This window comes from Cardiocondyla obscurior, linkage group LG04 (genome assembly GCF_019399895.1).
Source record: "Cardiocondyla obscurior isolate alpha-2009 linkage group LG04, Cobs3.1, whole genome shotgun sequence".
Lineage (NCBI taxonomy): Eukaryota > Metazoa > Arthropoda > Insecta > Hymenoptera > Formicidae > Cardiocondyla > Cardiocondyla obscurior.
This window is the reverse complement of record NC_091867.1, coordinates 1,551,701-1,565,112: the sequence shown is the minus strand read 5'-3', so window position 1 is coordinate 1,565,112 and position 13,412 is coordinate 1,551,701. Positions and strand designations below refer to the sequence as shown.

The following is a 13,412-nucleotide window of genomic DNA, read 5'->3' as shown; positions in this document are numbered from 1 at the left end:
AATTTTAATAGCTCGTATCGCGATCAGACCTCGAAAGAAAATTCAAAATACTTGACGACGATGTAAGCTCGACGCGATTTGCTTTTTCGAATTTATTATGTAATTAACGAATCGCAATATTATCAATCTAATTGCCATTACGCTTTCCTTTGTGCTTCTTGCACGAGTCAGGAATATTAAGTTAATAAATTTGATTATTTAAGAAGTTTCAGGGATAAGAATTTATATCGTTACATTTTACATATCTGGGAGTCGTAAAAGAAACCATTTTTTTTTTTTTTTTTTTTTTTTAATATTTGTATAATACATATTAAACTTATTTCAGTAAGATTTAACATTTTTACACATCGCATACGTTCGTACGTAAGATGAAAGATGCCGAGACATTACGTGACAAAATTTTATATTATATGAGTTCCTTGAACGTTTACCCTATCGTTCAATCGAATCTTTTCTTGCCGCTTCTTTTCTTCTTTGAACGCTTCGCTATTCGCCTTTCGTTCTATCCTTCTTTCCTGAAATCGCAAAAGATTACGTACAGCATAAAATTTAAATCTACATTAACGAATATACAACATAATTTATACGATATGTACAATAGAATAATTACCCTTCTATATTCTTTGAGCTGCTTTTTTCTTTCTCTTTTCTCATCTGTGGTTTCCCCTTTGGGCCTTATGCTTAAAACACTCAAAGCAGACTTCCTACTTTCAGCTATAGACTGTGGACCTTTTATAATTTTATTTTCTAAATCAAATTGAGCTAATGTCTCAGCTGTTAATTTCCCAGTGCCGTTTAACACATTTTTTGGAATGCCAGATTTTCGATCGATTTCAATTTTCTTTAATCTCTGTTAAAAAAATATAATAAACGTAAAATTCAATAAGTAAAATAAATTATATGCTTGATTAAAAAAAATCTTTTTAATAATTTTAATCAAGTAGAATACCTTGGAAGGTTCTAAAATTAATTTAGGATGATTGTAAATGTTACTGTAAGTGCTAAGAACACTTTCACAATCCCATTTATCTTTTCCGCGAGCACTGACTACGAGTTTTTCCACGTCTTCGTCTTCCGAGTTTGAATATTCTCTTTCCCCGATTTTCATTCTATCCTTCATAAGTTCTGCGATATTTTCCGTATCTTCATTCTTCTTCTTCTCAAATTCAGAGGCGTATTGCATAATCAGGTTCGAGTCGTGTGCAAGAAATCCTTCTATTTCATCGCAGTCTAAAGCACCAATTTCATTCTCATCATACGCGGCGTACATCTTTTCAAATTTGTCGTCCAGCAACGTTAGTTGTTCGTTTCGTTTCATCACACTGCTACTCATAGAATATTCTGTGAATCTCGATTTAGTTTCCTCTTCCGCAAAAGAATATAGAGGTGCATTTAAACTACAGACTTGATCTGCATCTTCGTCAGATAAGTCCATGTGACCATCGGATGAAACATCCAAATCACTGTGCTCATCTCCTCGTTCATTCAATTCATATTCATATTCATTGTCGGAATTTTCGGTATCGCTATTTCCAGCATTAGCTAACTCTATAAAATTGTCCTCTAGCTCATTTTCAGGATCATTAAAGTCAAAATCATCATCCATTGCAGCAACAACATCAGGATCTAAATCTAATCGCGGCCCAGAAACTGGCGCAGCTTTATTTAGCATGCCAACTTTCTCCTCAACGTTTGATGCAAATACAGAGGACGGCAAATTAATTTTTGAAGCACTTTTGTCAGATTTGGAATTATCGGTGCTCTCAATGCGTTCCCATTCCACTGACAATGTGTTGACGTCTCTAAGATGCTGCAAATAATTGTAGTCATCGTCATAGTAAATTCCATACTTTTGCTGCTCCTCTTTGCGTTTCTCGTTGTCTACAGACTTCTTTTCAGTTTTTGCTGCTTGCGTATTGGCTGCTGGCACCAGAACTCTTTGCGGTGCTGTTTCATCCGCTACTAATGGATCTTTTTGTGAGCGGTGAACCAAGTGGAACGTGACAGAATTTTTCTTGTCAATGAATTTTTTCGTTTTTCCCTTCGGCTAAAATTATATTGTTCTATAGTTACGATAAAATAACCTATAAATAAATATTTTACAAAATCAAGTTTCTCTACGTGTTGCAGCTTACCATATTGCTCGATGGTGCACAAGCTCGCACGTATAACAATCGTTGATGTACAGAAAGTAATTGTGATGTTATTATATCTTTTAATTAACATACACCACATAGAACATGTGGAGCTTGCTTTTACTATAGCGCTATTGGCTCCGGTTTACAGACTCCACGAACACTCCTAGTCCTAATTGGTCCTACCTGGTAGCAATCGCGTCTCCACGAACGCATCCAATGTAAACCCAGCCTTCTTACCCTCGATGGTGCGATGCGACTTGTATTCTAAGTATTTTAACCATTCTAGGCAGTGGTCGCAGATTTTAGACGGGCAACATACGCACACTAGGCACAATGCCGTGTCCGTGTGTGCCCGTAGCGCCTGCCTCGGACGCAGAGAGTCGAACTCGGAATCGCGGCTTCCACGCGTACAGATATAGAGACTCGTCCGTGTGAAGCCAGCGTTTCGGCTGCCGTCGGATAGAAGAAAAGGCCAGAACTATACACTGTCTGTCCTACTTCTTCGCGGCGTCGCCGGCAGTTATCACAGATTCGCTTCACACTAGCATCGCCGAGTTATAAGATGAGAGCAGAAATATAAACTTAACAGTAAAATAAAAAGATTTTGTAATGATTTTATAATTAAATACGCGTAATTTTGGAGCGATTAACGACGCGTCCGCACCCACGAGGCTCCGCAATTAGACTGACCGTCAGAGATTTCGGCGCGTAGAGAGAAAGATTTCGATCGCGAACGAGTTTAAATTTATTTAGAATTTTTGCCGATATGTGTATCGGTGAAACGCGCTTTAATGCGCGTAGCTATTATGCGATAACTCAATCTCACGTTTCTTGATTAAAACGAACGCCATCGATCGGATCGTTTATTGTTAATGAGCGGATTAAATTTCTACATATAATTTAATTGGCGGGGTTCGTTTTACACCGCGTATCTGAAAATCACTCGCGCGTGCTGGCCACTAAAGCTCTATTTGACTTTACGATATCGCGGATGAGAAGCGGCATGTCTAATTTTTATTCACAATAATCGTCGAAATAATTGAGTGGCTTTTTTGCACGTTATCACTCTCGCTTTCTACGGATTAACTTATTGTAAAACTGCGAACTCTCTTTTTCTTATACCGACAAATGTCTAAATAATTGCCTTTACGAGTATGCTTCGCGGGAAAAAAATTGTCCATAGCCGGTTAAATTATTTTCTTTTTTGAATATTAAAACAAACCATGCGCACGCTTTGCATCCGCTATTTTTCAAAAAGTTTGTTGTCAGCGGAATAAACGGCGCCAAAAAAGTGAGCATAACGGTAAAAATAAACGGGTCGCAATACAAAATTTTTCACACTCATTGGACACTCGCGGTATCATCCCCATGCCGACCAATTACAACCCTTCTCTTATCACCTGATAGGTGGGAACGTTTTTTCCCTAGTGCGCCAATTAATTACCCCCTCAACATAAGTACCGTTATCACGACCGCGCTACCCTCATTTCGCGCCTAAATGTAGTCGGGAACGGATGTGTAAAGGGGGGATAACTGTTCTCTACCGGAGTTCAAGTTTAAGTTCACGGTCACTTCGATGAGTCAGCGCCTTGAGGAGTAATAATTAAATAAAAGTTTCATCGACGATACATCAAGATACATCAAGATACATCAAGATACATCATATTTCTTTTGTCAAGATCGAGGATTTAACGGAAGCGTCGTGGACTATCTTGCGAGCGATCTAATGCGCGGTGAATATTATGTGAGCGAGTGTGAGTGTGAGCGTACAGTTTTGCGTTTTTGTATATTATACGGGGTGTTGTGTTTAAGTTATTATAAAACAAGGTCGCTTTTCTCGTGATCGGAATATTGTTTCGCGCTCTCGGGTTATAATTCGCGTTTTCAATTTATTTTTAATTGATCGTTGTACAGCTCGGAGTATTAGTCGGTCCCTCGCGGAGTGTCGTTTTCGGTTTCGTTAGCCGTGACTGATAGTGCGTGCGCTACTGCACGCAATTCGGGAAATTGGCATCTGCTGCTTGAGATTCGCGTTACGCCGGATTGTGCGACGCGTATTTTAGTAGTTTTAAAGTCCTATTCGAACAATTTTTCCTTGTTTTATAATAATTTAAACTAAGTATGAGTGATATTGTAATAAAATGCGCGGTGAATATGAGTCATAGTGTTATGAAGTGCGCGGTGAATATTATGTGAGCGAGTGTGAGTGTGAGCGTACAGTTTTGCGTTTTTGTATATTATACGGGGTGTTGTGTTTAAGTTATTATAAAACAAGGTCGCTTTTCTCGTGATCGGAATATTGTTTCGCGCTCTCGGGTTATAATTCGCGTTTTCAATTTATTTTTTAATTGATCGTTGTACAGCTCGGAGTATTAGTCGGTCCCTCGCGGAGTGTCGTTTTCGGTTTCGTTAGCCGTGACTGATAGTGCGTGCGCTACTGCACGCAATTCGGGAAATTGGCATCTGCTGCTTGAGATTCGCGTTACGCCGGATTGTGCGACGCGTATTTTAGTAGTTTTATAAGTCCTATTCGAACAATTTTTCCTTGTTTTATAATAATTTAAACTAAGTATGAGTGATATTGTAATAAAATGCGCGGTGAATATTATGTGAGTGAGTGTGAGTATGAGTATGAGTATGAGTATGAGTATGAGTATGAGTATGAGTGTGAGTGTACAGTTTTGCGTTTTTGTATATTATACGGGGTGTTGTGTTTAAGTTATTATAAAACAAGGTCGCTTTTCTCGTGATCGGAATATTGTTTCGCGCTCTCGGGTTATAATTCGCGTTTTCAATTTATTTTTTAATTGATCGTTGTACAGCCCGGAGTATTCGTCGGTCCCTCGCGGAGTGTCGTTTTCTGTTTCGTTAGCCGTGACTGATAGTGCGTGCGCTACTGCACGCAATTCGGGAAATTGGCATCTGCTGCTTGAGAGATTCGCGTTACGCCGGATTGTGCGACGCGTATTTTAGTAGTTTTAAAGTCCTATTCGAACAATTTTTCCTTGTTTTATAATAATTTAAACTAGGTATGAGTGATGTGTAGAATGCATCAAAAATTTTTAACCACACCGGTTGTACTTAGAGAAAATATTAAAAATATATACAACCGACAGTCCGCAGTCTGTTTAAGTGGGACGGAAAATTTTTGTTGCATTGTGCATTAAAAACTTATATTACATTATATCTTGAAAATGTCGTACAATACACAATTCGGTGACTCGGATTTCGTACTATTTAAAATTATTTAAGACTCCGCGATGGTACCGAGAAGCGGATCTGCGATATCTGCCGACGACGCCACGAAAGAACAGGACAGGCAGTGTATAGATCTAGCCTGTTCTTCTATCCGACGGCAGTCGAAACGCTGGCTTCACACGGACGAGCCTCTGTATCTGTCGCGAGGAAGCCGCGATTCCGAGTTGGGCTCTCTGCGTCCGAGGCATTAGCTGGCAAATCTGTCAAAACCACGCTGTAAGGTTATGGTTATCTCGACGACGGCAAACGTTTTCCTGCGCGACTTGTGATCGGTGCGTGCGAGCGAGAATTAGCGGACCCTACGTGTCCTGGACGATGGTGCTGAACGATGGCACTGACATCCCGGAGAGGGTGGGATGCGGGTTCAGCACTTTCAAAGAGGTGGACGAGGTGACTGTTCTAATAGCGGAATTGAAACGGCCGGACCTGCCGGCGAGTCTCGTAGAACGGAACAGGGATCGCTTCAACTTCATCCTGTCTCAGTATCAGGATCAGCATCAACTTCTAGACCCTTACCTCGAAAAAATCCTTGAATCTCTATTATCGATTATCAAGGACGACGACTATCTGGAAAGTATCAAACACAACGCATTCAAGTACCTGTTTATCATCATGTCAGTAAAGACGTATAAGAGAATTGTTACTTATCTTCCGCATGAGGTAGGAGACTTGTTGCCTGTGCTGAGGATGCTTGAAAAACAGGACCCAAATGACGTTGGAACATGGGAGACTAGATACGTTTTGCTCATCTGGTTGTCCATTATCTCAAAGATACCATTTCCTCTGTCTCGTTTAGAAACATCTGAGAACATAGATCCTGAACAAACTATCATTGTTAGGTATCATTTAAATTATTATTTGTCAGATAAAACAACTTTAAATGAGAGTTAAATACACCTTTTTTTTAATATTGTATTAAATGTTTCAGAATTTTGAAAGTGTGCAAATTATATTGCTTGTCAAAAGATGCATGTGCCGTGGCAGCTGTGTTTTTAATAGCAAACTTTTTAACAAGATCAGATGTCAAGAAGTTATATTTAGAAGAGATGATTATGTGGTGTTTAAAGGTAGACATTTTTTAATTTTTAATAATATAACATAGATTTTTCCAAATTGTGCATATATTATATGTATATTATTTTATTTCTTTAGTGCATAGAAGGTGATCCTTTAAGACATGGACCTTTGGCTGTAATAGCTTCAATATTGAAGCACAGTGCCAGAGAAGATGTCAAGCCGTATAGTCAAATGCTTCTCGATAATATGTTGAAGCTGCGGTTAAATGAAAATCCAGCAGATCTTATTAGAAAATTTAGAATAAAAGTTGTTCAACGTATAGGTATCTAAAACTCTTGAAATATATTTCATGCAACATATTTACTTATTGTAAAATAAGATGGTTAAACAATTTTTTATTATAATTTATAGGTCTAGTATTGCTGAGAACAAAATTAGCATCCTGGCGCTATCAAAAGATGAGTCGGCCGATAAATATTATGTCCAACATTAAAACGGATAATCTTGACAATATTGATAGTATTCATGACATTAAAAAATTAAATATTTCAAACGACAATGAAGATCAAGAGATCCCTCCAGCCATTGAGGATATAATAGAGCAACTTATACAAGGTCTTCGGGATAAAGCAATAACTATAAGGTTTAAATTTTAATTTGATATGTAATTACATGCAAAAATATAATAATTATGTATCATTATTAATACATTATTTTATTGTGACGCAGATGGTCTGCAGCAAAGGGTATCGGCAGAATAACTGCGAGATTACCGATAGACTTGGCCGATGACGTTCTGAGTTTTGTATTGAATCTTTTCTCCGGACGTGAATCAGATTCAGCGTGGCATGGCGGCTGTTTGGCACTCGCGGAACTTGGTAAGCATCTTCTTTTAGAAATACATTACATATTTTACGTATTTTACTGTACATATTTTAGGAAGACGTGGCCTATTGTTACCTCATCGTTTGAGCGATGTCATTCCCGTAGTTCTGCAAGCTTTAGTCTTCGATGAACCTAGAACTTACGGATCGATCGGTTATTTAATCAGGGACGCTGCCTGCTACATTTGCTGGTCGTTTCCAAGAGCATATGATCCACACATTTTCGAACGTTACGTAAAAGAAATTGCAGCAATGTTATTAGTCGTAACGTGCTTTGATAGAGAGGTATATCACACGTTTTATTATATTATTACGTAATTTCCGTTCTTATTGCATTAATTTATGTAATATAATGTTACAGATAAATTGCAGAAGAGCAGCATCCGCCGCGTTTCAAGAAAATGTTGGCAGACAAGGCAATTTTCCACATGGTATAGATATCCTGACAATTGCTGATTACTTTGAAGTAGGTGTAAGGAGTCATACATACCTTAAAATCAGGTATAGAATTTAACAAATATATTCCATTCTATATGTTGCTTATATAATTTAATCATTTCTTATAATATTATCTATCAGTGTACAAATAGCGCAATATGAAGAATATACGAAGCCCCTAATAGATCATTTAGTATCGAAAAAAGTCACACATTGGGACACTGCAGTTAGAGAGCTTTCAGCTAGGGTAAGTTTAAATTTCGATAATAATATTAAGCTGAACGCTTAGAATATTGAATGTCACACATTTTCAGTGCTGTCATTAATAATTTGTTACAGTCGCTTTTCAATCTGACTCCAGCTGATCCTCATTACATGACAAGTACAGTATTACCGACTTTATTGGACATGCTGAATTCTATCGATTTAAATGTTAGACACGGCGCAATACTAGCCACTGCAGAAATTCTCGAAGCTTTGTACAATCACTATAATGATAAAATTGAATATATTATCGGTAAGAATATATATATATATATATATATAGATTAATTTTTATTTTTCTTCAAACAACTCTCCATACGTTGCTTTTTCAGGTGCCACGGCTGTAAATGATGTACAAGACATAGTACGGACTTTTAGAAATAGAGGACAATTTAAGGGTCTCGGAGGAGAGCTAATGAAACAAGCTTGTGCCGTACTAATTAAAAAATGTTCGATTGTGCATTTTCCTATTCATTTATCAGATGTTGTAGGTATGTAGTAACATAAATTTTACATCTTTATAAAATTGTGTTTATATGTAATACATTTATATTTTTAATACAGATGACTGGCAGAAATTATTAGAGGAATGTTTGAGCCACGAAGTATCAGCAGTCAAATTAAAAGCGGCTGAAGCACACACGAACTTTTTTGTCGAATATTATGTAGATATCAATTACGACGCTCGAAACGCTGTGGTTAATCGTTATTTGGAATCCTTACAATCGAGTAATCAATCAATTAGAATAGGATTTGCACAAGCAATAGGTAATTAAAAGACTTGATTTACTTACATTAAAAGTTTTTATTTACCAAGTATAAATATCAATTTAAACACTTGTATTTTTTTAATTATTTTGTAGGACACTTTCCACTGTTCGTAATTCGTGAAAGAGTGATGGATATTATAAATTCATTAATAACATGTACTCATATATCCGAAAACACGTTGAAGTGGGCGCAGAGCAGAAAAGAATCTTTGCACTCTCTAACGATGGTGTTGCAAACATTGGGAATTGATGAAATCGGTGAGTTTTCAACTATATATTACATATTTTTCAACACCTGACGATATTTATTCGAAATAAATACATTATTTTTCAGACAAATGGCAATTATTTGTGCCTGAACTGTACAATTGTTATTTGTTAGCTCTTAAAGAATATACGATAGACAGTCGAGGAGACATAGGTGCTTGGGTGAGAGAAGCGGCTATGATTGGATTACATGTGCGCATTCCTTTTATTATAACATAATTGTTTCGTTAATATGTGCTAGAAAATTAATTACCACAAAAATATCTATATTACAGGTGTTGACCAATTTAGTATCGCAAGCAAAATTATTATCTGTATTAAACGAGGATTTAATGGCTAATATTATCGGTGGCATTGCACAGCAAGCTGTTGAGAGAATAGACGGAATTCGAGCTCAGGCTGGTGCTGTGTTCAGTGCCCTTATACACAGGTAAAAATGTATTTTGTTTGTCGTAAGTATACGATTTATACAGAAGCAAGAAAGGAACTATAGTTTTTTAACTAAAATTTATATTCTGATTAACTAATTCTTTGTTTTTATAGCGATCCACCGCTGCCGAATATACCATATCACAACGAGTTGAAAAGTATATTTCCTTATAACGAATGTAAGGAAGCTATTGAGTGGCGAATGGAGTCTGCAACATTTCCACGATTTATTAAAATGTTAAGTTTTCGACCGTATAAAATAAATTTGTTACGCGGAATTATATTCAGTGTTGGCGGCATAAGCGAATCATTGGCAAGTATAATATTTATTAAAGATTACATATTCTATATAAAATATTATCTGAATATCTATATATTTTACTTAATATATCTCGTTTATTTTTATTAGGTAAAATATTCGAGTGTTTCTTTATTCACATATCTGCAAGAGATCGATGAAGCGGGTTTACAAGATTTATGTGAAAAAATATTAAATATATTCGAAAAGAGTCATAAGAATGAACGAATGATAACATCGATGTTGGCTTTTTTGGATCGTTTATTGAGTTCAGGGTGCATTCAATCTGTCTTGGATAATGCGGACAATATGATATCGGAACGTATACTGACACTATTGAAACATGAAATAAAATATTCCAGTAATATGAAACTGCTTATTAGCAGTATAAATGTTTTTTGCCAGTTGCTTCAGGTTTGTGAAGATTAATGAAAATGTTTATTTCAAGTTATAAAAGTAACTAATTACATAAATATAATGGTTTATATGTTAACGACTACCATTTTAGGTACGAGGACCTGTTGCAAAAAGAGCGTTTTGTCAATTGAGCATATTTTTGTGTCACAAGTATACAAGCTTAAGAAAGACAACGGCTATACGTACCTATGAGGCATTGACACTTTACGGAGAGGAAATGGATATAGCGGAAGAAGATTTAACGAATATACTCACAAAATTGAACGCGACAGATTGGGAGCAGCCAATCCAAGATTTGCGTCCAATTCGAAATAATTTGTGTGAGCTAATGAAGGTGTCTGCTCCAGTTTTACAAACAAAATCAACGAATTGAAGAAGGCTTTATATGCAAAAATCTTAGCTTTTTATTAAAACTGTTTTATCTTTACGCTTAAATGCATATAAAGTGAGATAAAATTTAATTACTCATATAATAAATAATTATGATAAACGTGACGAGTTTCACAGGCAAATAAGACTAATGCTAAATTCTAATACTGTTTACAATTAAAAAATATTGTACATAGGTACGTATAAAAAAAAACAATCTTTTTCTATCGTGCAAGCTTATATATTTTGTAAAATGCATTTAATAATTTCTATCATATTATTTTATACAAAATGTAAAAACTATTTCTACAATTCTAAAATAGAAATGCTGGTAACGTATATTCGGATTTATAAACATTCGTATTCCTAGTCCATAAATCACATTCGAGTATTTATATTCATATTAAAACTATAAAACTTTTGTACTTGATATATTTTAGCATTCGTCATTGTCGTACATATTTATTTTTTGGTCATCAAAATGTTTTATATCAATGCTGATGTTGCTAGTTATGTAACGAGTTAATAACTTGGCTGCACATTTTTCAATATTCCACTGTTCCATCCACCAATTACGCTTATTGATTTCGCCTGTTATTGGATCTCTCGGGACGGAACAGTCATATTGTTTTTTTGTTACCATCCTAGTTTCTAATTCGTGATTGTCTTTATGTATTTTTTTACAGACAAAACATTCAAATTCTTCCATATAATCCACAAATTGATTTGAATCTTTCTTTGGTCTCGTTTCAAGCACATGTAAAAACTTGCTATTTGTAACGCGATTATTGTGCTTATCTAATTTGTGAGACAAATATTCTTCATATGCTGAATTATTTTTTAAAAGATTGTGCAAAAGCTTAGCAAGTTCTGCTGGACTGGCAAAGTCTAGTATCGAGATAGCAGATTTATTATTTGGCAACCAATCCTATAAAATTAAAAGTTTAATAAATAACGCAGATTAAATTAAGAAAATCAAATCTCGTGAAGAAAAAAAAAAATTAAGTACCTTAAAAGATGGCGATCCGTAATATATCGGTATAGAGCCAACGATAAGTGGCCTCCATAGTTTTTCTGTAATGTAATCGTTGCAAATCGCATTCTCAAAGGCTATAGTAAACTTGTATTTGGCCACAAAAGACAAGAATTCATGATTATTTAAAATGTCGAGATAGTTGTTTTTCAACCTAAAGACAGGCACATTTTATTTTTTGGTTAATAATTTCGCTAAAAATGTGCCGTTTTAAATAAATGTACCTGTCGTCGAGCTGTGCATTATTCACGCATGCACCGTAGGAGTCAATTCGAATATGCTTCATTAACTCTAAGACATAGCGATCCCTGTCACTAGCTGTATCACAGTCAGATTGAATATATAATACTGATGCTAAATTTTCCGCGCGCATCAGTGCGGACTTCTCTTTGGTAGATACGTAATACGACTCTCCTACAAACACCTCCTATTTTTATATTTTTTAATAAACTTTTCAAACTTAGAAAACTATAAAATTTTTAATTATCAAGCAATGGAAAATAATGGTTGAAGAGAGTGACATGATAGGCGCGTCTCTTATCTAACATTTACCTACTAATTCTTCTAAACCTGGTAAATCAAGAAGCATAAGTGGTACATCGCTATATCTGCTAAATGTCGAGGAATAATTGAAGAGATTAAGTGCTTCCTCGTGAACGAGTATGGGATTGTTTCTGGGCGATTCCTCGTGCAGTAAACCCCACGATATGGCACTGCTCCTCCAGTTCGGTAAGTCATAAACGCGAAAATTGCTTCCATAAAACAGAATACTCTAAAATTTAGTAACACATACAAGATATTTAGAATTTATTCCGAGTTGATTTTAAAAAAAAAAAAGAGAGAAAAGTGCAAAGGTATCGTACTTTCAGTCGCACGTTTTTCTCAAACGTTCTATCGTGCGTGAAATAACATCTAGCGTTCCCGCAGGTTTTTATTCGTTTATTGTTGCCGAACGGCGTCCACCATAATATCACAGGCACGTCGTCATCTGGGCGTGACAGAACAACACGTCAATCTTAGTCGGAAAGCATCGATACGGCAGTTAAAAGAATTACCTGAGAGAGACCAGTCTTTGCGATCGCGCAGAATTAAGCATACCTTTAAATCATAAGAAAAATTAATTAATTTCCGCCGGCTGACAATTCGATCAACGATATAATTGACACATAAATTCACACATACCTGAAATATTACGACGCATACACCCAACACGGACGCGGTTGTGAACATAACACGTATTCTTCGCGACATTACAGCTTCGGGCGCATTGTTTGTGAGAAAAATAAAAAGGAATCCCGTCCCGGAGCGCTCTAACCCTTTCTCGAAAAACGGTGGTACGTACCTCCCTCCGTTGGTGCTCCGCGTAGGCGAATCGGTATTACAAACACGGTGAGCCGTCGATAAGTTGGTTGCGTATTCGCAGCTACTCCGCTCGTCGCGCCGCGCGCGCCGAGTCCGCGTAGGAAAATCTTGATAGATACGTCGCAGCCGACCCGCTCCGTATTGCCTCCCGCTGCGATCGCCGTTGTGTTCTCGCGTGCCCACGGGCCGATTAACAAAAAGCAAGCCAGCCAGCGGCACCCAGCCAGTCAATCGGCCGCTGGAGCTTATCGCGCCTCCGTCACCGGTCACGTATCTCCCGTCGCGCTCTAACCTCAACCGCATCGTCGCGTCCATCGCGCTTCCTCCCGCGAACCTCTTCTCTCGCACGGTTCTCTCTCTTCCCTCTCCCCTTCCCCTCCACCGTTTTCGTTCTTTCAACGCGCTCCTCCTCCACCTCTTCTCCTCCGTCGCCGCTGCCCTCTTCCTGTCGCGTACGTCCGCGCTGTT

General features: G+C 37.0%; 3 protein-coding genes across 4 annotated transcripts; 1 reads left to right on the top strand and 2 right to left on the bottom strand.

Annotated features, from left to right (window-relative positions):
• Positions 1–267: 267 nt before the first annotated feature.
• Ltv1 (LTV1 ribosome biogenesis factor) lies at positions 268–3,746 on the bottom strand. The gene is made up of 4 exons (XM_070655371.1): positions 2,136–3,746; positions 950–2,047; positions 611–850; positions 268–515 (listed from the first exon to the last, which is right to left on the bottom strand). The coding sequence occupies exons 1-4, from the start codon at positions 2,136–2,138 to the stop codon at positions 402–404; spliced, it is 1,455 nt and encodes a 484-aa protein (XP_070511472.1). The 5' UTR covers positions 2,139–3,746; the 3' UTR covers positions 268–401.
• Positions 3,747–4,358: 612 nt separating this feature from the next.
• Tbcd (tubulin folding cofactor D) lies at positions 4,359–10,888 on the top strand. The gene is made up of 17 exons (XM_070655361.1): positions 4,359–6,235; positions 6,325–6,463; positions 6,549–6,735; positions 6,825–7,056; positions 7,143–7,291; positions 7,353–7,582; positions 7,659–7,798; positions 7,877–7,982; positions 8,075–8,252; positions 8,332–8,490; positions 8,564–8,767; positions 8,863–9,027; positions 9,104–9,228; positions 9,312–9,466; positions 9,580–9,778; positions 9,875–10,177; positions 10,272–10,888. The coding sequence occupies exons 1-17, from the start codon at positions 5,712–5,714 to the stop codon at positions 10,551–10,553; spliced, it is 3,477 nt and encodes a 1,158-aa protein (XP_070511462.1). The 5' UTR covers positions 4,359–5,711; the 3' UTR covers positions 10,554–10,888.
• Positions 10,317–13,259, bottom strand: Fuctb (alpha-(1,3)-fucosyltransferase 10). Of its 2 annotated transcripts, XM_070655364.1 has the most exons (7): positions 12,765–13,259; positions 12,638–12,680; positions 12,446–12,570; positions 12,135–12,354; positions 11,807–11,996; positions 11,559–11,736; positions 10,317–11,477 (listed from the first exon to the last, which is right to left on the bottom strand). In XM_070655364.1, the coding sequence occupies exons 1-7, from the start codon at positions 13,257–13,259 to the stop codon at positions 10,986–10,988; spliced, it is 1,743 nt and encodes a 580-aa protein (XP_070511465.1). In that variant the 3' UTR covers positions 10,317–10,985. The 2 variants fall into 2 exon arrangements, with proteins under 2 accessions (XP_070511465.1, XP_070511466.1); XM_070655365.1 differs by lacking the exon at positions 12,638–12,680 and having other exon boundaries at positions 12,765–13,042.
• Between the last annotated feature and the right edge of the window lie 153 nt (positions 13,260–13,412).

What these genes read in the sequence shown, in the direction of transcription:
- Ltv1 (XM_070655371.1), bottom strand. An exon ending in TAATTTTAGAACCTTCCAAG is followed by an intron (nt 851 to 949) that starts GTATTCTACTTG and finishes TTTTTTTAACAG; the next exon opens with AGATTAAAGAAAATTGAAAT. An exon ending in AGCTCAAAGAATATAGAAGG is followed by an intron (nt 516 to 610) that starts GTAATTATTCTA and finishes TTGCGATTTCAG; the next exon opens with GAAAGAAGGATAGAACGAAA.
- Tbcd (XM_070655361.1), top strand. Translation starts at nt 5,712, where the DNA reads ATGGTGCTGAACGATGGCACTGACATCCCGGAGAGGGTGGGATGCGGG. An exon ending in AAAAGTTGTTCAACGTATAG is followed by an intron (nt 6,736 to 6,824) that starts GTATCTAAAACT and finishes TATAATTTATAG; the next exon opens with GTCTAGTATTGCTGAGAACA. An exon ending in TCATTTATCAGATGTTGTAG is followed by an intron (nt 8,491 to 8,563) that starts GTATGTAGTAAC and finishes TTTTTAATACAG; the next exon opens with ATGACTGGCAGAAATTATTA.
- Fuctb (XM_070655364.1), bottom strand. Translation starts at nt 13,259, where the DNA reads ATGGACGCGACGATGCGGTTGAGGTTAGAGCGCGACGGGAGATACGTG. An exon ending in TATGCGTCGTAATATTTCAG is followed by an intron (nt 12,681 to 12,764) that starts GTATGTGTGAAT and finishes TATGATTTAAAG; the next exon opens with GTATGCTTAATTCTGCGCGA. An exon ending in AGAAAAACGTGCGACTGAAA is followed by an intron (nt 12,355 to 12,445) that starts GTACGATACCTT and finishes ACTAAATTTTAG; the next exon opens with AGTATTCTGTTTTATGGAAG.